The sequence below is a fragment of the Marmota monax genome, unplaced genomic scaffold, assembly GCF_021218885.2.
Source record: "Marmota monax isolate L192 unplaced genomic scaffold, Marmota_monax_Labrador192_F-V1.1 WCK01_AAM20220418_F8-fsc00080, whole genome shotgun sequence".
NCBI lineage: Eukaryota > Metazoa > Chordata > Mammalia > Rodentia > Sciuridae > Marmota > Marmota monax.
This window is the reverse complement of record NW_026694750.1, coordinates 3,284,992-3,309,387: the sequence shown is the minus strand read 5'-3', so window position 1 is coordinate 3,309,387 and position 24,396 is coordinate 3,284,992. Positions and strand designations below refer to the sequence as shown.

The 24,396-nt window shown below is 38.0% G+C and overlaps 1 protein-coding gene across 15 annotated transcripts in view; it reads right to left on the bottom strand.

Moving 5' to 3' along the window:
- Rere (arginine-glutamic acid dipeptide repeats) overlaps window positions 1-24,396 on the bottom strand; it is a 396,746-nt gene that overhangs the window by 116,274 nt on the left and 256,076 nt on the right. For all 15 annotated transcript variants that reach the window (XM_058572685.1, XM_058572684.1, XM_058572687.1 and 12 more), the window contains 3 exons: window positions 20,251-20,299; window positions 12,956-13,080; window positions 11,400-11,499 (listed from right to left, as the gene is read on the bottom strand). In XM_058572685.1, the coding sequence (XP_058428668.1) occupies window positions 11,400-11,499; window positions 12,956-13,080; window positions 20,251-20,299 (274 nt within the window). The remainder of the gene's footprint in view (window positions 1-11,399; window positions 11,500-12,955; window positions 13,081-20,250; window positions 20,300-24,396) is intronic.

Sequence of the window (24,396 nt, the reverse complement as noted above, 5' to 3'; positions counted from 1 at the left end):
AATCATGAAGCATATCAACTTTTCCCATTATTCTTTTCAACAACAAATCAAGAACCCTGAAAAGGCCCCACCACTCTTCCTTAAACCAAATCAGCAAAGATTAACCATTTAATGTTAATTCATTTGAATGGAGAAATACTTAAAAAAGAAGGATATGACTAAAGAGTGTGTGTGTAGAATGAACATCAGAATATTTCTGACCACAGGCTTTTTGTAGACTCCGCAAAAGGGCACCCAGCAATGCCTAATGTAGGAGCTGAGAAATACACCACACATCCCATTCTCGTCACAAGTGCTAAAGAGCTAATCCAGTCTGGAGGCCTTGGTGACTTTTACTAAAAGATCAACAAACAGCTATCTGGGCACATGGTGCAATGCAAACCTATAATCCCAGAGGCTTGGGAGGCTGAGGCAGTAGGAATGCAAATTCAAAGCCAGCTTCAGCTATTTAATGAGGTACTAAACAATTTAGTGAGACTCTGTCTTTAAATATAGCACAAAATAGAGCTGAGGATGTGTCTCAGTGGTCAAGTGCCCCTGAATTCAATCCCTGGTAGCCCCCATAAAAAAAAATTAAAAACGGGGAGGGGCTGGGAATGTGGCTCAGTGGTTAAGCACCCCTGGGTTCAAAAAAAAAAAAAAAAAGGAAAGAAAAAAAGGTGAACAAAAAGAAATCTATAACAAAAATCTATCAATTTAATATTTTTAGAATAAAACAAAGATGAAATTGATCCTTACAGTAGGCTAATCTGCATATTCTGCTATAGCAACCTCAAAACACCAAGTTCTGGATTATCAAACATAATATGGACTTGAGCCTTATTTTTGGATTCCACCTTTCAACAAACATTTAGGACCTTTCCACCATAAACCAGGTATCAAGTCACGGTAGGGCTCAGGAAATGAAGATGACTAATATCAATGATTAACAAACAGTGGTATTTATAGGTCACAGATGAAAAACCATTAGGCTACTGGAAGACTTGAATTCTTTGTTGAAGCAGATGTGGGTGTGCATAAATAAATGAGTAAACAGACACACTGTTGAATATGTAAAAAGCTTAATCCAAATATCTAACAGCCATCCATATTTCAGGGAATAAAGCTTGTCTCCATTGAGATAAACTCCTTGCTGCATGATTATAAATTTTACTTTTATAAAGTGTGTAACACACACATACACACGGAAAAAGAGAGTGAGTATTGGTGAGAAAAGGTAAACATAAAAATGGTAATAAATTACTACAAAAAAGTTGTTTAATCTTATTAGGAAATGGAATAGATGCCCGAGCGCCAAGAAGGAGGAAATCCAGTATCAGGGTAGCAAAAGTAAGTAAGCATGGTTTTTCTAGAAAACCACAGTCTCAGGCAATAGGGCTTTTCTTTCTGCTATAGTTTCTAAGCATGGATATAAAGGTCTTATTGTAAACAGAAAAAAAGATTGTAAATAACCCTGTGAGGAGAAGACAGGCCATCTGTACGTTGCATAGCATCATGTTTACAACTCATGCAAGCTAAAAGTGAATGGGGAGCCTCTACCAACTGCACACACAGAGACATTTCAGACAAGATCTTTTGGGGAAACACTATGCCTCTTCATATTTGAACATAATTGTATATTTAACATAACACATCAAAATGTAAATAATTTAACATTTACAATTACCACAATTTAAACTATTAAAGTAGAGCTGGGATGTAGCTCAGTGACAAAGCACTTGGCTCACAAGCCCAAGCCTGGGTTTGATGTCTAGTTAAAAAAAAAAAAAAAAAAAAAGAATTAAAATACTATAAAACATATCATTAAGAGTACCTTCACCTTCCAATAAGACAAGAAGATATTTCTTCTTTCTCCACAGTAGTACAAAATTGTTCTTATGTAAAAAGATAATACATGTTAACATGTATGAGCAAAGAAAAACTATCCAGAACTATTCTGCAAGTTGCCCACTGGACCAAAAACAACAAGTCATGTGGCCATGAAAATAAGGTATTTACCACAGTCCTCTCTTGCCCTCAGGGGATCATTCTAAGACTTCCAGGGGATACCTGAAACCACAAGGGTGGTATCAAACCCTTTATGTTTCTCTGATACCTACATACACATCTTCAATAACATTTAATCTATTAGGTACATATAAGATCAACAATAATAAATAATAACAAAATTTTTAAAATAATGACTAATTTCAATAAAAGCTATATAAAAGTGGTCTCTCTCCCTGTACCGTACTTGCCCTTCTTCTTAGAGTAATGTGAGATAAACTGCCTTCAGATGAGATGAAGCAAGGTGAATGACAGACACTGTGATTCAGCATTAGCTGAGTATTTCAATGGTCACTTGAATACAAGCACTGGGAGACTGCTTCAGTGGATCCAATAACTGAAAGGCTACAAAGTGACTAATTGGCAGGTAGCATATACAGTGTGGATATACTGGACAAGGAGAAAATTCCTAAAATTCACTCCATCCAGGTGGGTGGAGTGGGACAACAAAAGAACATTACTCAGAATGGCACACAATTTAAGACTTATGAACTGTTTACTTCTGGAATAGTCCATTTAATATTCTCAGACTACAGTACATAGGATATGGAAACCACAAAGATACAAACCACTGATAACGGAAAAACTACTGTATAAATTAGTGTCTCCTCCTTTTCCAGTGAAGGCACTTATATTAAAAATGTGTACATGTGGGGCTGGGGTTGTGGCTCAGTGGTAGAGTGCTCACCTAGCATACAGAGGCACTGGGTTCGGTCCTCAGCACCACATAAATGTAAAATAAAGAGACTGTGGCCACCTAAAACTTAAGAATATTTTTTTAAAAACTATACATGTGGCTCAAGTTTTATATAACCTACGGACCACAAGCATTAAATTAAAATAAACAACTCCCAATAAAAACATCTCAGACTGGATTAAAAAGTAGGGAACAAATGCAGTACACAATAGATGCATTTTAAATACAAAGAAAAAAATAAGATTTAAAATAAGAAGCTGGAGAAAAGATATACCACAAAAACAAGCTAGAGTGGCTATGTTATCACCAGATGTGAAGAAAGACATAAATGTACATGTGTCATGTGTCTAATGATACAACTTCAAAAATTCATGCAGCAAGCTGGGCATGGTGACACACACCTGTAATCCCAGCAACTCAGGTGGCTGAGGCAGGAGGATTGCAAGTTAGAGGCCAGCCTGAAAAACTTAGCAAGACTCTGTCTCAAAATTAAAAATATAAAGGGCTGGAGATGTGGTCCAGTAGTTAAGCACCCCTGGATTCAATCCTCGCCCCTGGTGGGGGGGGACGACGGTGCAGTATGCAGCAAAAATGAACAGAACCAAAAGGAGAAATAACCATATCCATACTCTTTGATGAGGGCTTTAATACACCTCTTTCAATAACTAAGAATACAACTAGATAACAACAACTTTAATACAATATAGAAGAGCTGAATAATATTAATCACTTTTTAAAAACTAACAATATAGCCACACACCCAAAAAGTGCAGAGTAAAAATCATTACAAGTCACATGAAACATAAACCTAGATAAATCACATGCCAACCAAGAAAAAATTCTCAGTATATTTGAAAAGACTGAAATCATACGGAGTACACTCTGACTACTACAAGGATAAAGTGGAGCCCAGTGTGGTGGCACAAGCCCAGATGCTGAGGCAGGAGGATCCCAAGTTAAAGGCAAGCCTCAGCAACTTAGCGAGGCCTTATCTCAGAAAAAAAGAGCTGGGGATGTGGTTTAGCAGTTAAGTAACCCTGGGTTCAATTTTGAGTACAAAAAAAAAAAAGGGTAAAAAATAAATTGGCAATATATCAAAAATTAAAATTTAGAAATGCTACAAGTATCAGAAAATTAAACAATTTAATTCTAAATAATTCATGGGTCAAAGAAAAATATTTCAAAAAATCTGAAAAAAACATTTTAAACAGAAAGATAAAACAACTCAAAATTTGACATAAAATGAATTACTAAGATCCCACTTTAGGAAGCTGGGGGGGGGGGACATCAAATTAAACCCTCAAACAGGTAGAAACACTTTTTTTTTTTTGAGGGGGGGGGAGGGGGTACCAGGGATTGAACCCAGAGGCACTTTAACCACTGAGCCACATCCCCAGTCCTGTTCGTTTTATCTTTTGAGACAGGGTGTTCCTAAGTTGCTGAGGCTGGGTTTGAACTTGTGATCCTCCTTCTTCAGCCTCCCAAGCCACAGGGATTACAGGTTTGTGCCAACGAGCCTGGCTACAAACAACATTAATAAAAGAGAAAACCAATGAAACCTAACTCTGGCTGCCTCAACAGATCAATAATATTGATAAATTTCTATTAAAATTGGTCAAGAATAAATTAGCAATTTTAGAAATGAGAAGGGTCAACATTAGCAACTATAAACATAGGCCTATATCTATTTGTAACCTTAAGTAACTATTCATAAATAAGTACTTAGACATGGATGTACTGTGAATTCTAGCAAACATACGGCACCAAAACAAAATCATTAAAACTTTAGAAACTCTTTAAGAAAACAGAGAACGAAATATTAGCCAATGAATGTTTGAGGATACTATTACTTTGGTATCAAAACAAGGCAAATACATATACATGTGTGTGTGTGTGTGTGTGTGTGTGTGTGTGTGTGTGTGTGTGAGAGAGAGAGAGAGAGAGAGAGGGAAGGAATATGTGTGTGTGCGTGTATTTGGGTGGGGTACTGTAGATTGAACCCAGGGGTATTTTACCACTGAGCCACATCCCCAGCCCTTTTATTTTTTTCAGACAGGGTCTCACTAAGTTGCTTAGGGCCTTGCTAAATTGCTGAGGAGGGCCTCAAACTTGTGATCCTCCTGCCTCAGCCTCCCAAGTAGCTGGGATTATAGGTGTGCACCACTGCACCCAGTTACAAATAATTGATTTTCAAAATAAGGTTGTCAAGGCAATTAAATGAGAAAAGACATATTTTAAGAAAGGTTAGTCCAATAACTGGCATCTGGATAGAAAAGAAAAAAACTCTTGGAGGGAGGGGAAGGGAGGGGGCAAAGGGGTAGGAATGATGGTGGAATGACTTAGACATCATTACCCTAAATACATATATGAAGACATGAATGATATGAAAGTACTTTGTGTACAATCAGTAACTTGAAAAATTATGCTCTACATGTATAATATGAAATGATTGCATTCTGCCATTGTGTATAACAAATAAATCAATAATAAATAAATAATTGAATAAAAAAAGAAAAACTCTCAGCCCCAACAAGCATCATATACAAAATTAATTTAAAATATAAAAACCAAGATTTTTAGAAGGAAGTACAGAAACAATCTTTGCAGTCTTTGAATCAGAGATACTTGTACAAAAAGAAAACAATGATTTATTGGACTTGAGCAAAATTAAATATAAAGGATAGCATTAAAAGAAAAAAGATCACTGTATGGAAAAATATTCACCATATAGCAAAGAGGGTCACAAAGAAATTCTATCTTTTTTCTTTTATTTTTTTGGTACTGGGGGATTGAACTCAGGGGCACTTGAACACTGAGCCACATCCCCAGCCCTATTTTCTATTTAATTTAGAGACAGGGTCTCACTGAGTTGCTTAGTGCCTCACTTGTGCTGAGGTTGGCTTCAAACTTGGGATCCTTCTGCCTCAGCCTCCCGAGCCGCTGGGAGTACATGTGTGTGCCACTGCACCCAGCAGAACTTCTATCTTAAAGACAAAAAGAACTCTTACAACCAAATTATAAAGGACAAATAGTCTAATTTTTTAAAAATTGGACAAAAAAATTTAAACAGATACATTATAAAATAGTATATACAAGTGGGTGATAAGACTTGAAAATATGTTCAACATATCTAGTGATCAGGAAATTAAAATTAAACCTTCTATGATCTATCACTATACACCCCCTAAAGTGGTTAAAATTAAAGAAACAGACACGACTGAGTCTTGGTTAAGATTATAAAGAACTGAACTTCTAGGGGCTGGGGATGTGGCTCAAGCGGTAGCGCGCTTGCCTGGCATGCGTGAAGCCCGGGTTCAATCCTCAGCACCACATACAAACAAGGATGTTGTGTCCACCGAAAACTAAACAATAAATATTTAAAAAATTCTCTCTCTCTCTCTCAAAAAAAAAAAAAAAGAAGAAAGAAAAGAAAAAGAACTGAACTTCTAGCACACTGCGTATGGAAGTAGAAACTTGCAATCACTGTGGAAAGCTGTGGGATGGTTTCTTGAAAAGCTGTCTACTCACAGGAAGCCACTGCCCCACTCAATCTGAGAGAAATGAAATACAAATCCATACAAAGACTTGTACAGCAATGTTCATCAAAACTTTTTCCCTAATTGCCAAAAGCTTGGAAACAACTGAAATGTTCATATGTTCATCAGCAGGTGAATGGCCAAAAAAAAAAAAAAAAAAAATGGGTTAAACACATATCCAAATTCACAAATGAAACAACATAAATGGATATTAAAATTATTTTGCTTAAAGAAGTCACACCCAGTCAGGCGTGGTGGTGCATGTCTGTAATTCCAGCAGCTCAGGAGGCTGAGGCAGGAGGATGTGCCCCTGAGTTCAATCATGGTACCCCACTCAACCCCCTGCCCCCAAAATCATACCCAAAATATGACACACAGTATGATTCCATGACACACAATTCTAGGAACTGCCAACTGCTCCACAGTGACAGACAACACTAGTGGTAACCTGGGGCAAGAAGCAGAAGTAAGTTATAAAGGGCAAGAGGCAGCCCTGATGGCTGCTAGAAATGCTTTCGTCTCTTGATTATCACAGTACTTTCAAGATACATACAACAGAAGAAAGGGGGGGAAAAAAAAGCTCACCTAGATTAAAGACTAAGCCAGAACAGGTAACTATACATAAATTACAACCCATTAAGTTGTTTTAAAAATTACATATTAAAAATCTCATTTGTGAGGGATGGGAAAAAAGGAATCAAAATAAGTAATCCAAGATTTTACACTTAAAAATAGGTCCATATAAATGTCATAAAAAACTGACAGTTCAACCAGGCAGTGGCTGTAATCTCAATGATTCAGGAGATTAAGGCAGGAGGACTACAAGTTTGGGGCCAGCTTCAGCAACTTGGCAATAAAAATAAAAAATAAAAAGGACCAGGGATGGGCTGGGGTTGTGGCTCAGTGGTAGAGCGCTCACCTAGCATGCACAAGGCACTGGGTCCAATCCTCAGCACCATAAATGTAAAATGAAGATATTGTGTCCACCTAAAACTAAGAAATAAACATTAGAAAAAAAAGGCAGGGGGGCTAGGAATGTGGCTCAGTAGTAGAGCACATCTGTGTTCAATCCCCAGTGCCAAATAAAATAAACACACATATTAACTATTTTAAAATATATATTTAAATAGTCTGACTGAGATGTTTAACAAACTCTAACGTGGCCACACAGACTTCATATACGTTGCCTAACCACTCATAGGTTTATTCCGTGGTATGTATACGTGTGCCAGAGATTTAAACCCAGAGGCACTGAACCACCGAGCCTGTCCCTAACCCTTTTCTTTCTTTCTTTTTGAGATGGAGTCTCGCTAAGTTGCTGAGGCTGGCTTTGAACTTGCAATCCTTCTGCTTTAGCCTTTCTAGCCACTGGGATTTCAGCCATGCACCACCATAACCAGCTACCTTGTTTTAAATCTATGGTCTACTGAAGAAAACATAAATCTCATACAATGTAAATATCTTTCAAATTTAAATTAATACAGCTCAAACCTTCTACTATTCTAAGGTAACCAAAACAAACACTAAGGCTGGTGATGTGGCTCAGTGGTAAAGCGCTTGCCAAGCATGCATGAAGCCCTCATTCAATCCCCAATTTTGCTAAAATAAATAAATAAATAAAAACGTGTTGCCTGGCACAGTGGTGCATGCCTATAATTCCAGCAACTCAGGAGGATCACAAGATTGAGGACAACTCATCAACTTAGCAAGATGCTCTCTCAAAAAAGAAAAAGGCTGGGAAATATGGCTTAGTGGTAAAGTACCCCCGAGTTCAATCCCCAGAACCAAAACAAGCAAATAAACATCAACGTCTCACAATATTTTTTCATTCACTTTACTTTATTTCCATTAATAGATTTAATGAAGATAGAAAAATATTGAACTTTTTTTGCAATTATCACAAAAAAATTGGTAGATCCTTCATTTCCTAAGTTGCCAATCATTGCTCTGGCCAGTTCTGTGAATCTCTGATACCACTTAACCTACTTTTCCTACACCAGCTGGGGATCCGACAATCCAACTGAATTCTGAAGGTATCTACCTGGAGTCAGTGTCAGGTCTACATGACTGTCCCCATTTCAGATACTAGTTGCAAGACGTACATATTACTTCTTTTCAATTAACATTAAATTTTTTAAACTTCACTTTTCATTAAGGAAGTATCTATAACCAAACCATCAGCCAGTACAATAAGGAAGCACAAAAACTGTAACACTAACCTTTTCAACTAATAACAAAATAAGCACACAGTGCACAGCCTTTCAGTGGCTAAATGCATCAGTTCTGCACAACACAAGACACGGGAGACATCATGGGCCAGTCAAGACAGGAAAAACGTCAAGTGATGGCAAGGCAGCTTCAAGGAAATAAAAACTCACAAAATCAAAAACTCTCTAGCAATGCTAATGAAATCTTCAAAAAGAACATGTCACAAAGGATCATGGACAAAAATAGCTAGAATTCTTTCTGAATAAAATTATACTCTACAGAATCCTTAGAGGGTTTGGATAAGAATAGGAATAAAGTGCCCAAAATAGACATTTAATTAAATACAGAAAAATCTCCATCACTCAAAACTCTTAACTGATCAGCAGTTATGAAAGCAGAATTTTTCATACCCTTTTTATTTTTTTCCCCTGGTAGGACTGGGGTTGGAACCCAGGTCCTGCACAAGCTAGGAAAATGCTCTACTACTGAGTTGCACCTCTGGCACCCACCCGCTCTTCTCTCTAAGGTGCTGAGGCTGGTCTTAAACTTGTAAACCTCTGGCCTCAGCCTCCTGAGCACCTGGGAGGTGCCATGACACCCAACTCATAAAGCTTTTATACAAAATTCTAAACAGATAGAAGTTCATATCAAAGACTTTCTTTTAAGAGTTTATGGCCCTTGTGAATTCATAAACACTTGTACCTAACCCACAAGAACTGTCTGAAGTATCACCAATCTTTGAGTTTCAATTACCTCATCTGTAAGATAACTGCAAAGGTCTCTTCTGGCTCTGTTACTATATATGTTCAGGGAAAAAAATTCTTTAAAAGCTGGGTGCAATGGGATATGCCTGTAATCCCAGTGGCTCGGGAGGCTGAGGCAGGAGGATCACGATTTCGAAGCCAGCCTTGGCAAAAAATGAGGTGCTAAGGAATTCAGTGAGACCCTGTCTCTAGATAAAATACAAAATAGGGCTGGGGGTGTGGGTCCAGTGGTGGAGTGCCCCTAAATTCAATCCCTGGCACCAAAAAAAAAAAAAAGACAAAATCAGTGAGAAAGTATACAAAAGTCTACTTTAAAGTACACAACTGTATTTTATGGAATGTGAAAAAAAATGCAGTTATTTAGAACACAGCACATTCTCAGAAAGTTCCAAAATACAAGAGGCTATTATAGCTTTATGTAATAACCACCTAATTAAACCAGGAATAAAAATCAAAATCAATCAAATTTCTGTACATTTCCTCAACAGCAAGCTGTGTGGTATAACTGTGCAGTAAAAAGATTCCCAGCCAGGCTTGTTGGCACATGCCTGGAATGACACGGGCTCAGGAGGCTGAGGAAGGAGGATTGCAAGTTCAAAGCCAGCCTGAGCAACTTAGTGAGACCCTGTCTCAAAATAAAATTAAATATATAAAAAGGACTAGGGATGTGACGCAGTGCTTAAATGCCCCCTGGGTTCAATCCCTGATACCAAGAAACAAAAAAAAAAAAGCAAGCAAACATATAAACTCAATTGGGAAGGAGGATATTTTCTTTCCTATACTATGATCTTTTTGGACTTCGGACATTTAAAAAGTCATCTGACCCTTCTAAGACTTGGATTCATATTTAATTAGACACAGGACATATGAGCTCTAAAGTCCCTTCCAATTATAGTGACTGCTCAAGGAAAAGGGGGTGGAAGAACTGCTAAGCCTCATGTTTAATGTCTTATGTAAACATACATAACCAGGCAGATTATCGTATCAAATTTGATTCCATAAATATTCATTATTACTTATTTGGATTTGATGATTTCATATTTGCAACCATACAGACAGGGATTATTTTCAGGTAACTTCAAGATGTATTAATCTACCTATATAGCTTGCAGAATAGTCCTTAGAATATATTCTAAGATTAAAATGAAGTGTCCAAAAATAATAATAAATTGCTTTCAGTAATCATATTGTTTATAGCAGTATAAACTGCTATTCTGAGCTGCTGTGTAGATATTATGGCATTAAAGCAAACGAGTAATTATGGTGGCATATCATGCAACAAACTCAATAAGCTCAGAAAGGTTAGGCTCACTGATTTCATTTTACTTTCCATTTTTCAGTTTTTTAAAGTTTTTTTTGGGGGGGTGGGGGGTGGGGGGTGGAGTGTATACTGGGGATTGAACCCAGGGTTGTTTTAACCCTGAGCTAAATCCCCAGCACTTTTTATTCTTTATTTTGGAAAAGGGTCTTCCTAAATTGCCCAAGCTGGCCTTGAACTTGCTATCCTCCTACCTCAGCTTCCCAAATATCTGGGACTATAGGCTTGAGCCACTATTCCCAGAAGGGTTGTTATTTTTAAAACTTAACTTGTTTTATTATCATGTGAAATTTTTAAATGGTCCCAAAAAATTAAAAGAAAAAAAAAAGTTGTTATCCAAGAAGCACAGCTTCTTCTGTACTCCTCCCTGTACTTTCAAACACGGTTTCAGACACAGTGGAGGAGGTTAAACACATGAATATGTGACCTTGGATTGTGATTTAATTGTTTTCTTGTGTATAAAAAGGTGCTAATAGTAGAACCTACCACAAGTGGGTGCATGAGGATTAAATAAGATTATCTACACACAGGGATCAGGTTCATGAGATTTCCGTGAGTATCAACCACTATTACCAGGCCTCATTTGAGGCTCATCACAATCCTGGAGAAGCCAGGTCACTGCCTGAGGATACACTGAAGTACAAAGTCTGGCAACTGGAACAACTTGAGCCCAAGGGCCAAGACAACATCTCACCTCCCTTTCCCAACAGCACAACACAGCACTTACTTCTGGGATGACTAGCTTCTTCACACTCCATTGTCATCACATCCTCCCTACAGCTAGCACAGGGGGAAAGAACTTTCTGCCCAGGATGACTTCAAAGACTTACAGTGTTCAGGGCATTCAGGGTGGTATCATCGCGAGATGCTGCAACACAGCCATCCTCGGTGGAACCTCCATCACACATCCCTGCAAATGCAGCCATGCTCCTTGGGAAGAAAGGAAATTCTTTGCTTCATCAGCACATAGCAACACCACAGAGATCTTCAGAGCTCATGTTCAGCCCCTCCAAATTCCACTATCACATGCATGATAACCTACCTAACATGCCTGTTATAGCCCTTCACTCCCCCAGCAACAGAAATGTTACTTTGAGTTGGATTCATTTGTTGTTTCTTCCCCAGCTTTAATAGTACTAAGATTTCAGATCTGAACACATGAATAATCTATTTGTCACAATACCCCACAACATTACAATCTTTTTTTTTTTTACTAGACCATTAAACACAGGAGTTGGAATCATTTTGACAAAATCATACATGCAAGGAATTTGATTACAATTACCATTCCCCCCTGCCACTTTCTCTCCCCTCCTCTAGGGATCTTCCTTTCACTCCTTGATTTGCTTGCTTGCTTGTTTGTTTGTTCTGGTACCCGGAGTTGAACCCAGGGGTACTTAACCACTGAGCCACATCCTTAGTCCTTTTTATTTCATTTTGAGATACAGTCTTACTAAGTTGCTGAGGCTGGTCTCGAACTTGTGATCCTCCTGCCTCTGCCTCCCAAGTCTGGGATTACAGGCATGCTCCACCATGCCCTACTTTATTTATTTTTAATTGGTATTTGCTATATATACATAAAGGTGAGACTTCCTTTGGTATAATTATATATGCATATAACATGATTTGATTAAAATCTTTTGAAAGCAAAGTCTCCATATGTACAATTAAAAAAAAAAAAAGACTTGAGAAGGCATGCAAAATTAATTCCTATTAAAAGTGAGAAGTTGAGAGATTAAATAACCCTTAGTAGTCATTTACTCCATTTACACATTTTTATCTCTACCTTGGAACACCATGCCTAGCACTGCTGAAGTATCTGAAGTATCTAGAAGTATTTGAAGCAGAATTCAGGAACCTGGAGCTGTGCTTTCCAGTACTACTCACTGGCAATACTGCAGTGTCTCAGAACTTAGTGCGACAATGGAAGGCTCTCTGCCTGTTATGTACTAAGAATGGATTTAAACTGCCCTTCTGCAATTTTTATGTTATCAAGTTCTACAGAACCACAGGTAAATGTTTCATGTAGATAAGCCACAAAAATCTCAGGTTCAGGTCTGGCATTAATGAACAACTACAAAGTAGAGAGAACATGAAATCTGAAATGGAATTGTCAAATTACTCAACTGGAACCAGGGGTGGTGGGTGATGATTACATGTAGGGCTTAAAAATGTTTTCCTTCTGAAGAGCTCAAAACCAAGTAAGAAGAATAGTAATAGGGTAAACTATTTTTCTCTGGTAAGATCAGGGCCCTGATTATAGAGGGCTTAAAACTTAGAGAATGCCCAATATATAAATAAAATTTCAGGGAAAGGAGAGTTTGTTCCCTTTTAATCAATTCATATGTCCTAATTCAGAAAGCAGGAGGGGGCAGATTCCTATTACCTTGCTGCCCTCAAGTACATAAGGAGGTCACAGTCATTAACACCAGGCATCCAGACCAGTTCCTCATGTTGGGTCACAGTATCACCATCTGGAGAAGGAAATGGCTGCAACTCTGGAAGTTTGGCCTGCAAGACAGGGATGAAGAGGTCACAACTGAGGCATGTACTAGAAAGAGCTGTTTCAGTAGGCAGTCCCTGGGACGGATGCAGTGGTTTACTGAGACTCTTTCTTCAGGCAACAGAAAAGTAACAGCAAAACCACGACTCATTTAAAGTGTCCTACACCACGTCAGGACCATTTCACCACAGAACATATTATGAAAAACTGCTTAATCTCTGTTTAGGAAGCAACAAACACTGTCAAAGTAAACCTGTACCAACACAATCCAAAGAGAAACAGAAATGGACATGTGTAGATAAGTAAAAAACAAAACATAAAATGTTGTAGGAGATAACAGCTATGTACAGCTATGTGATAAAGAAGTGAAACACACATTCATTTATAAGTCTTCAAAGATATATGCAAATAGCGAAAACTCATTTGAGGATATTTGCTGAAAAATTAAATTAGGTGAGCCATCCTATTAGATTAATGCGACTCGTGAGAGAGTTAGTAGCAATACTGGTCAACAATATATGGTTAACATGAGAAAACTATGAAGTATTAAGGCTAACATTAAAAATCAGCATAGATAGGCCAGGAAAGGTGATACATGCCTGTAATCCCTGCAACTCAGGAGGCAGACTGCGAGTTCAAAGCCAGCCTCAGCAATTTAACGAGGTGCTAAGCAACTGAGTGAGACCCTGTCTCTAAATAAAATACAAAACAGAGCTGGGGATGTGACTCAGTGGTCAAGTGCCCCCGAGTTCAATCCCTGGCACCAAAATTAATTAATTAATTAATTAGCATTGTAAAATGGACCTATGATGACAGAAACAGAGTGGGGGGGGTGGGGAGGGGGTAGGGTGCTTGTGAAAAAGAAAAAAAAGAACTTTCTGGCATAACAGAAATGTCCTGTACTTGATACGAATCATCAGCATTAATGGAACAGTATACTTAAGAACACTTCACTGTACTGAAGGTAAACCTCAAAAACATATGAAATATTTAACAACAGTGTTCAACATCCAAAATTCTAAGTTGTCAAATTAAAATACCTCAGCCACTTTCTCATCCTCTCCCTGTTGGGGCAGAACAAAAGTAAGCAGGTTTTTGTGACTGTACATGACCATCAGAGACCTGCGAGAAGTTAAATGTTTGTAAGACATACACGTTCTTAACTCAGCAAATCGTGAACCTGGGCATGTGAGTCTGATATTTTAAATTAAGAGTTAATGTTAAGAAGCTCTGGTGTACACAGACTGCATGCAAAAAAAATCTAAGCAAATGAAGGAGGCAACAGTACTGTCCAACAGCAATGAGAACAATATATTTAATTTTAAATAGTCTACTAGCCACATTAAACAAAACAACGCACACCCCTGTTAGCACTAGCCATGTTGCAAGTGCTTCACAGTGAAGTAGGACAGTGTCTCATAGGTGTTCTGCACCGAGAAGTAAAGTGTGCCATGGTGAGATGAATGCAAGAAACAGAGCTGTCCTATCCAGAAACTGCTCCATGCAGGGACAGGAAGCAATATTTGAACACCCTCCACTTTCTTCCAAACTCCAGAATCTTCACTTGTATGTGGAAACTCAGGGTTTCAAATGTTTTTAAAACAACTGTGTGACAAAAAACAACACCAGTAGGCCACATGGCTCTCGGGTCAGGCTGTGACCTCTGCTTTGTACGCACTCTTCAATGTCCACAAATGTGGGTGAAGCACTGACTCTCTCTAAATAAGGATACTCTTGTTTGACATAGTATTGACATTTATAATATTCCACTGTGTGCCACACTATTTCTGTTTAACACTTAGCGAAAATATTAAAATAATACTAAAACACAATAAATACTGGTATCAAAAGGTCTTCAACATGACTACTGAGCTCTGCTTCCCCAGCACGAAGTACAGAACTTGGCATGTAGCTCCCCAATGGCTATTTGTTAAGAGTCTTATTGTTGGGGAGCAGGACCAATTCCCCCAAGAGAAATGGATTAGAAATATAATTAGACAGTACGCAGGAAAAAAAAAAGAAAAAAAAATTAAATATTTTTAGTTGTAGATGGACAATACTTTTATTTATTTACTTATTTTTATGTGGTGCTGAGGGTGGAACCCAGTGCCTCACACATGAGGCAAGTGTTCTACCACTGAGCCACAACCCTAGCCCTAGCAATGGTTTAAATCACAGGAAATGGTCAGCCTTGCTGAGAAGAGAAATGCAAATTAGTAACAAGGATACCCCGTTGCTCATCTATCTCAGTAATGACAGAGGAGAATCAATATTACCCATTTGCTTGCCCTCCAGGCCAGCTACCCAACTTTTGAGAATAGATGCAAAGACACAATGGCAAATATACAAAAGTCAATATGCAGAGGCTATTCACTACAGCACCAGTTACAACAACAAATGACTTAAGTAGCACAAATAACCATCAACAGGGACTGGAAGAATGAACTCTTCTATCCACTCAGAGTTCTACAAAATGGCAGAGGGAAAGAAAAGGAGCTCCAGATGTTGCTATGGAGGAAACAACAGGATGTATTGCTGAAAGAAAAAAAGAAGGGGAAAAAAAACGTGTGCATATCATGCTATCATTTACCTAAATAAATACATAAAAATAAGAAGTTTCCAGAATAACAATCTCAGCCCAGCGTGGTGGTCATGCCTGTAATCCCAGAGGCTGTGGCAGGAGAAGGCAAGTTCAAAAACAGCCTAGGCAACATAGCAAGACCCTGTCTCAAAATAAAATTTAAAAAGGACTGGATTGTAACTCAGTGGTATAGCACTTGCCTAGCACGTACAAGGATGTGGGTTCAAACCATGGGACTGCAAAAAAAAAAAAAAAAAAGAAGAAGAAGAAGAAGAAAGGAGTAACAATAACTATGTATTGAATTATTTCCACTCTAAAATCTACTTCAAGTTAATTTGCCTATACAGCACTAGTGGGATATATTCTATAAGGGCAAAACAAAATTTAACAGTACACTGATTGTAAGGGGCTAATGGTACAGCTCAGCTTGGTGAAAAGTCATGCGCTTTGCATATGAAAGGCCCTTGGTTTAATCACCAGTACCAAACAAATAACAAACAAACCTCTTTCCAGTTCTCTTACCAGTACAAAAATCAAACAAAACTGTTCAATATTGTTGTAGCAGTGGGAACATTGCTATTCTGAGCTATTCATACTACATATGTATTATACATGCTGGGAAAATAGCAAATAATTATGTCTTTGGCATTAAAAATGGGATTTAAGACACAGAAGAAAGATACAGATATAGATCAAAGAACAACAGAATTTATACACACACACACACACACACACACATATATATATATATATATATATAAAATACGTTGTATATTCATATTGATGTTTCTAATTCAAATCCAGAAATACACACACGCAACATATACAATACTTTATAATATAAATTCTGAATTGAATGAATGTATATATAAAATTCTGGATTTGAATTAGAAACATCAATATGAATACACAACATTTTATTTCTAAAAAGAAAGGGAAAACAAACAAATCAAAAAGCATATTTTCTAGCTCTGTCTATTGAAATCAGGCCTAGAAATAGTAACCAGCGTAAAAATGAACCAGCCTAAAAATACCATTTTCCATTATAACAAACTAGGGCTCCATTCAGAAAAGTATAACTCCAAAACCAGAAAAGGAAATGTTCAGATGAGGCATTAAAATTATTTCACAACCAAATAAAAAGGACCCACCCCAAAACCACCAGGATCAAGTACAAAGAACACCAGTGGCAGGAAGAAGCTCCAGTAGGCTCAAAATGGATCATTTAATCATCAAAAATTGATTAAAGATAACTAATTTTTGGGCTGGGACTGTGGCTCAGCGATAGCGCACTTGCCTTGCATGTGTGAGGAACTGGGTTCGATTCTCAGCACAACGTATAAATAAATACAATAAAGACCTATCAACAACTAAGGGAAAATATTTTAAAAAATGATAACTAATTTTAAATCCACTGGTGACCTCTGAAGATGATATGAAGTCAACTCTATATTTTGAAAACTGGGACGAGGGAAGGAATCAAGCAGTTGATAAGGAGGAAGTTTTGTTTAGTTAGCAAATAAATGAATAAACAGAATTAGATGATCACCATTTTGAAAGCCCCTAATAAAATAATGGATCTAAGAAAAAATCAACAGCCTCCTGGTAGAAATACTTTTCATTATTCATGATGTATTCGTGCAGAAGGCAGGTACTAAACTAGAATGTGATTAAATCTCTAGATTCAACTGCTAATTATCAAGAATTGCAAAAGACAAAGGAAAAAGTTAAATGGTAGAAAAACAATGAGTCAAATCTAGACTGTCAGACATCATACAGAAAACCTACAGTTTTTCCAACATACACCTTGAGAAAGGGGATGGGAGGGAGAACCCTGTGGATTAAAAAGAGATTCAAGAGACATATCAATCAATTGCAATTAAAGCAAATGGCTCTTACTTAGATTCTAATTTGAACTACAAAGAAAAAAAAGAAAGAAAGAAAGAAAGACAGACAAACAGGGACACCTGGATCCAGTAGACACCTGCATTTTAAGAAACTGATCATTTTTATTTGTGTAATATATTCTGATTTGTCTTTTAAAAGAGCCCTTCTCTTTGAAACATCAATAATTAAGGTATTATATTTGTGATTCATTTCAAAATACTGGTAGGAAAAACGTGTGAGAATAAACAAAACAAGTCTGACTAGGACGTAGTCCGAGTCCGAAGTAATGACAGGAGGGCTTCATTGTACTATTTTTCCTCTGCTTTTATATCTGTTAATATATTTTAAAAGGTAAAAAATTTTAAGAAGGTAAAGGTCACCAATTCCTAAGTGTCCTGTTATATTGGTGCTTCCCGAAAATAAAGCATATAGAATGGGGGCTAGGGTTGTGGCTCAGCGGTAGAGCACTCACCTAGCAATGTGAGGCACTGGGTTCGATCCTCGGCACCACATAACAATAAATAAAGATATTTTTTAAAATCATATATAATGTATTTAAGATCTGATATAAAGGCTGGGGTTGTGGCTCAGCAGTAGAGTGCTCACCTAGGTCCAGGTTTCAATCCTCTGCACCACATAAAAATAAACAAATAAAATAAAAGTATTGTATCCATCTACAACTAAAATAAATAAATGTTTACAAAAAGATCTGATATAAAATAAACATCTGATTTTAAATGAAGTATAAAAAATAAACTCCATTATAGTAAATTTGCTTCTTTTTTAAGAACTCACCATTTTTTACTTAGAAATCACTTTTTCTGTTATAGCAAAAAGTCTATAAAATAATTCTACTACAGAGATGTCTCAGTGCTGACAATACATAGTGGGAGAGAATGCACAAGAAAGCAAAGACAGGGAGGTCACTGAGTACAGCCAGTTAAGTACTGGGTCCCCAGTCACCTGAACAGGCAGTCATTGCCAAAGTGTCCTCCTGCAGCTTCTTTTTTGCCCTCTCAGTTATTACCCCAGTTCAAGGATGAGAAATGTCTTCTAAAACTTATATGCCCCAATAGTTTCTGTGTCTGGGTTTTAAAATTTCTCATTATACCCTTGAACTGGATTCTTTGAAAAAATGTGAATGGCATACCAAAAAAAAAAAAAAAAAGCTCAAAATCAAAACCAAAAAATAAAGCAGGAGACACTTGAATTGAAACCTCTATACCCTCTGCCTGTACCTCCCTTCCCTAAATATGATGGGCTGGCTCCTCAACATTACTTCAATTAAGCCATAACCATGGCATTCCCATTTCCTCCTGCTTTAGAAAGAGGCACATGACCAAATCCACAGCAGTGAGAGGCAGGCCATTCTGAGGAAACTGTCCTTGCTCCTAAGGGAAGAGAAGAAAGACCCTTTCTTTCTCTTAACATGTGCTGTGTTTCATTTATGCTAAGAATGACTATTATTTTACGTGCTAGAGAAAGGACAAATGCAGCCATGAAACTACAATCACACAATCCAGTGTACAATGAAGTCCAAAAGCAGAGCTAAAATGTGAAGGAAAAGAGTGCATCTCAGAATCAGTACACACAGTTACCAGCCTGAGGACCCAACAAACACCATGAGAACTGCAGAGAAGCCCAACAGAGCCCACATCTGCATTGCCCAGGACATGCTGATCCATGAGCCAGAATCCTGCCTGTCAGAGCACCCTACTTGATATTAGGGTTGAAAGCGGAGGAGTCTCAGTGAACTATATAAGACTCGAGTGGCAGAGTTCACAACACAACAAGCTGCCAACTGAAAAGAACTACCCATCCTGACTTATCTGCAGAAAAAGATGTTGAAAAAACTCTTTTCAGGGGGATGGGGAGGAATGTGGCTCAGTAATAGGGTGTTGGCCTAGCATGCCCAAGGCTCATGGTCAATCCCCAGGGAAATCAAACCCAGGGCCTCCTACACACAAAATCTTTTTATGTAAATGTATGTGGTAATCAAATGTTCATCAATGGAAGAATGTACAAACAAATTGTGGTATGCACATACAATGTATTATTCAGCCTTAAAAGGAAAGAAATTCGGTTACATGTTACAACATGGATGAGCCTCCAGAACATTGTGCTAAGTGAAATAAGTCAGTCAAAAAAAGACAAGCATTGTACGACTCTGCTTCTACCAGGCAGAGTGGTCAAACACGCAGAGACAGGAAGTCGAGGAGCAGCTGCCAGGGGCATGGGTGAGAGAGGAACAGGGATTTACTGTAAAATGGGCCTAGAATTTCAGTTTTGCAAGGTGAAGAGTTCTGGAGATGGATAGTGGTGTGGCTGCCAACAATAATGTACTTAATGTTGCTAAACTGCACACTTAAAAAATAGTTAAGAGGGCTGAGTCTATAGATCAGTGGAAGAGCACTTGTCTCACACATGGGAGGCACTAGGTTTGATCCTCAGCACCACATAAAAATAAAGATATTGTGTCCATTTACAACTAAAAAATAAAATTTTAACAAAAATGGTTAAGATGGTAAATCTCCTATTATGTACATTTTATCACAATTTTTTTTAAAAAGTAGGTGAGGATCTGAAAAGAAAACTTCTGTATTTAAATAAAATCCCACATAGCAGTTTGACCACTGCTCAAAAAATAAAGTTCTAGCAAAAATGTAAGGACTAAAAACCCTCTAAAAGAGGCTACTAAAATGTATTTTACCTGATGGCTGGGTCCAACACGAATCTCCCCTTGTGTACTGTTCAGCCTCCTGTCATGAAAAGAATAGATTAGGTTAGATATACACAATGGCATTTTGACATAAACATTCACATATCTTTCAAGGAAAGTAATTTACTTCAAATAAATGAGGAAAAACTTGAGGAATTCACTTTCCCAGTATTTCTAATGTTGCCCCTACATGCACCTCCCACCCCACATCTCTAACTCCTTTTCCTTCCCAAGACCTGATTGCTGCAGCTTCCCAACCTGAGTATCTTTCTGAACTGTCATTATCTCATGTCTCATACACAGACATTCCTACGGGCAAACATTTCTTCTTTTCAACACACTCTGGGTGCCCTACCACAAACTTCAAGGAACACAAATGAGATAACTGATAGTTCCTACAACATGCCCTGGATCATTGGGTTATTCACTTATTCAGTAATTATTTGTTTAATACCTACTATAAGTCAGGATTTGTCCTGGATGTTGTGGATAAAGCAAATTATAAAACAGTATCAATATGTTTTTGGAACTTATGTTTTAATTAGAGAAAAATCAAAGCATAGATCAGGCATTAAGTGCCAACAAATTAAATAGATGGCAAAAGATAAAATATTTTTATACTCCTGTACAAAGAAAAGTCAGAAAAAGCATTATTCATAAAGTGAGATTTGAGCAAAGAAGAAAAAGAAATGAGGGACTGAGCCCAACAGGTGAAGGTGGTGAGAGCACAGCTCCCTTTAACCTTGACCACTCTCACTACCCTTATGACCCTCTCCCCCATTGCTCCAATCCAAACCACCTGGGCTTTAAAAAGGCTGCTACTTCAGTAAAGCATTTATTTATCTTCTGCCCATTTAGCCCCATGTCACCTCTTCACACAGCATGCAGATGTCTTTTTCTTTCCATTCTTTCACACAGTATTTGGTTTTTGTTTTTATTGTTTAGGGTGCTGAGGATTGAACCCAGGGGTGCTACCACTAAGCTACACCCCCCAGTCCTTATGTTATTTATTTTGAGACAGGGTTTTGGTAAACTGCTGAAGCTGGTCTCTAACTTGTGATCCTCCAGCCTTGGCTTCCCGAGTAGCAGGCTTACCAGTGTGTGCCACTGTGCCCAGCTCTTCATAAAGTATTTGCTGGTATCTTTTTTGTCCCAGGCTTTACACAGGGCACTCACTGTGTATACTGGTAGATAAGGAAATCCTGCCCTCCTAGAGCTCTCTGGAACCTGCAACCTGCGATCACGATTATCTGTGGACTATCTCAGGAAATCCCTTTCCATGCCAGTGACAAGGCTCTGTTTTTATAAGAGCCACTGAATTTTCAGCAGAATGAAAGCAAAGGCTTTTTAAAGAGTGAAAACTGCTTGTTCTCACTTGCTGCCCTGAACTGGGCTAAAAACCACAATTCTATAAAGAACCCAAGAAAGAGCCCAGTCCCTTGTTTCCCCCCCATGGATATGATACTCATCCCCATTGTTTTAAGTTGTCAAAATGAATTTTGGAAAACCACTATTTCCTTTAGGGTCCTTGGGTCCAGTACTCTCTTCTTTTAACTCAATAATTTTTTTTTCATGAAGAGCTTTGTTTTGGCAGCAGACATGACAAGGAAGAGAAGAAAGTAACAAAGAGAGGAAGACATGTGGTCCAGTCCTGAATCACATAGTCCAGTCAGCTGGGGAAGTAGTACCCATCCCCCAAAGACCAGAACAGGCCCAAACCCTCTAATTACAAACAGAAGACATTTCAGGAGCAACAGTACAAAAACACTAAAGATTGTTATGAAAATTAGACATTAAGTAGAAACAACCTCTAAAGTGGCAAAGTTCTCAAGAGCTCCTGGCCAAGTGGCACGCCAAGAGGGAGGCCCCACAGTGGGAGAAGAGCCTGTACCAAGGGCTGACTTTGTTACACCAGCCACCTTCCTTTCTTTAGAAGATAGGCATGCTGGAAGAAGAAAAAAAAAAAAAAAAAGCTGGAAGGTAGATTGTTTACTAGGTATGTGCAGGAATTAGAAAGTTTTATAGTAGAGGATATAACAATTTTATTTGCAAACATGATTAGAATCTGAAGAGTGGACATTGGCATGCCCTACTGTAACCAGGGACTACAGAATACAGAATAAATGTTGAAATATTTCTTAGGCCAAAGTTATAAAAAGGCAGAAAGCAACACATCCCATTAGAGAAAGCTGAATGGACAGAACCCTTGCAGTTCATGCCTGTTAGAAACTGCTATTCCTGGGGACAGGGGAAGGCTCTGTGGCAGGGTCCTGCTTTACTGCAGGAGGCCTCGAAGAGGAGGGAGGGATGCTTTAATTTGGGCATTCCTAACTCCACCCACTATGGGACTATTAACTTCTAGAGATAAGTGCTGAGATTAAATTCATACTTTGTGTCCTCACCGTGTGGTAAATTACCTGCCTGCTACTACTTATCCCCTTAGAACAAATTAAAAGTCCGTTGGTTTCATGAACATTTCTAGACCACTAAACTGTAAAATTTAACAACAACAGAAAGTAACACTTAAACATAATAGCAACAGCCTGTAGGAAATATTCTTTTATTGTCTTCTTTTTGGTATCAGGGATTGAACCCAGTGGCAGTTAACCACTGAGCCACAGCCCCCAGGCCCCCACCTTCTTTTATGTTTTGAGACAGGATCTCACTAAGTTGTTGAGGCTAGCTTTGAATTTGTGATCCTCCTCCCTCAGCCTCTCTAGCCATCGGGATTACAGGCACGTCACTATGCCTGCCTTGCAGGAAATATTCTTAATCATCATTATGATGAACTCACTACATTTTCTCACATACTAATACAGCGATTCTTAAACATTTTGATCTGAGGACTATTTTACACTCATTAAATTACCAAGTATACCAAGGACTTAAGTTTTTTGAGAAATTACAAATATTTATTTGTTAATAAAAAATCCAATTAAATAGTAACAAGGATAATACATATTTACAAAAAGTAACTGTACTTAAAAAATAGCAAAAACATAAGCATTGTTTTACAATGTTGCAAATCCTGTTACTGACTTCCCAGGAAAGCAGGATTCGCTTTTTTTCCTTCAATTTGAGCAAGTAAATTGTTTTAGCTAAAGCATATAAAGAAAAGCCAACCCCATACAGCTATTGAACTGAAGAAGGGAAGAATCTACCTGGACAAATTTTTGACATTACACCAAAACTCAACAAGAGATTTTCTTAAAGGCCTATGTACAATGTGATTCTAAAAACTTAATAACAGAAGCCAGATGTGGTGGCACATGTCTATAATCCCAGCTACTCAGGGAGGCAGGAGGATTACAACATTAGAGGCCAGCCTCAGCAATTTAGTAAGACCCTGTTTCAACATAAAAAATAAAAAAGGATGTGGTTACAGCTCAATGGTAGAGCACCCCTGGGTTCAATCCCCAGTGCTGTAATCAATCAGTCAGTAAAACCTTAATAATTTTTTGTTAAATCCAAGGTCTCTTTTGTCCTCTAAATGGATCTTCTAACTCAAACATGATTTTTCAATGTCATGAATTGTCATATAGAAAATATTGCTTCATTGAGTTTTACAGACCTTCCATATATTGACAGTTCATTATATAATATTTTTTAAAAAATTACATTCATTAATATCACCATCCATGTCCTAAGAAAAGCCTTTAAAACACAAAGAAAATGTCAGGCTCATGGTGATCACAGCAGATTTTTAAAATTTCTAATTTTCACTTCAAAGTTCAAATCTTAGCACTGGGAAACATTATCAGTTGTTTTCTTTTTCTTTCTTTTTTTGGGGTAGCAGAGGTTGGGGACCCCCAACCCTGAACTCAGGGGCACTGGACCACTGACGAACACCCCCCAGCCCTAATTTGTATTTTATTTACAGACAGGGTATCCCTAAATTGTTTAATGCCTCACTTTTGTTGAGGCTGGCTTTGAACTCTGGATCTTCCTGCCTCAGCCTCTGGAGCTACTGGGATTTCAGGCGTGCAGCACCGTGCCCAGCCAGTTGTCTTCTTTCAAACGACAAAGTAAATCTCCACCAAATCCACAAGTCTAAATGACCACAGTTTGTCAGTGGTTCTTTCAAACAGAAATGGGTTCCATGAAAACAATGTTCAGCTTCTGACTCAAATCACACAA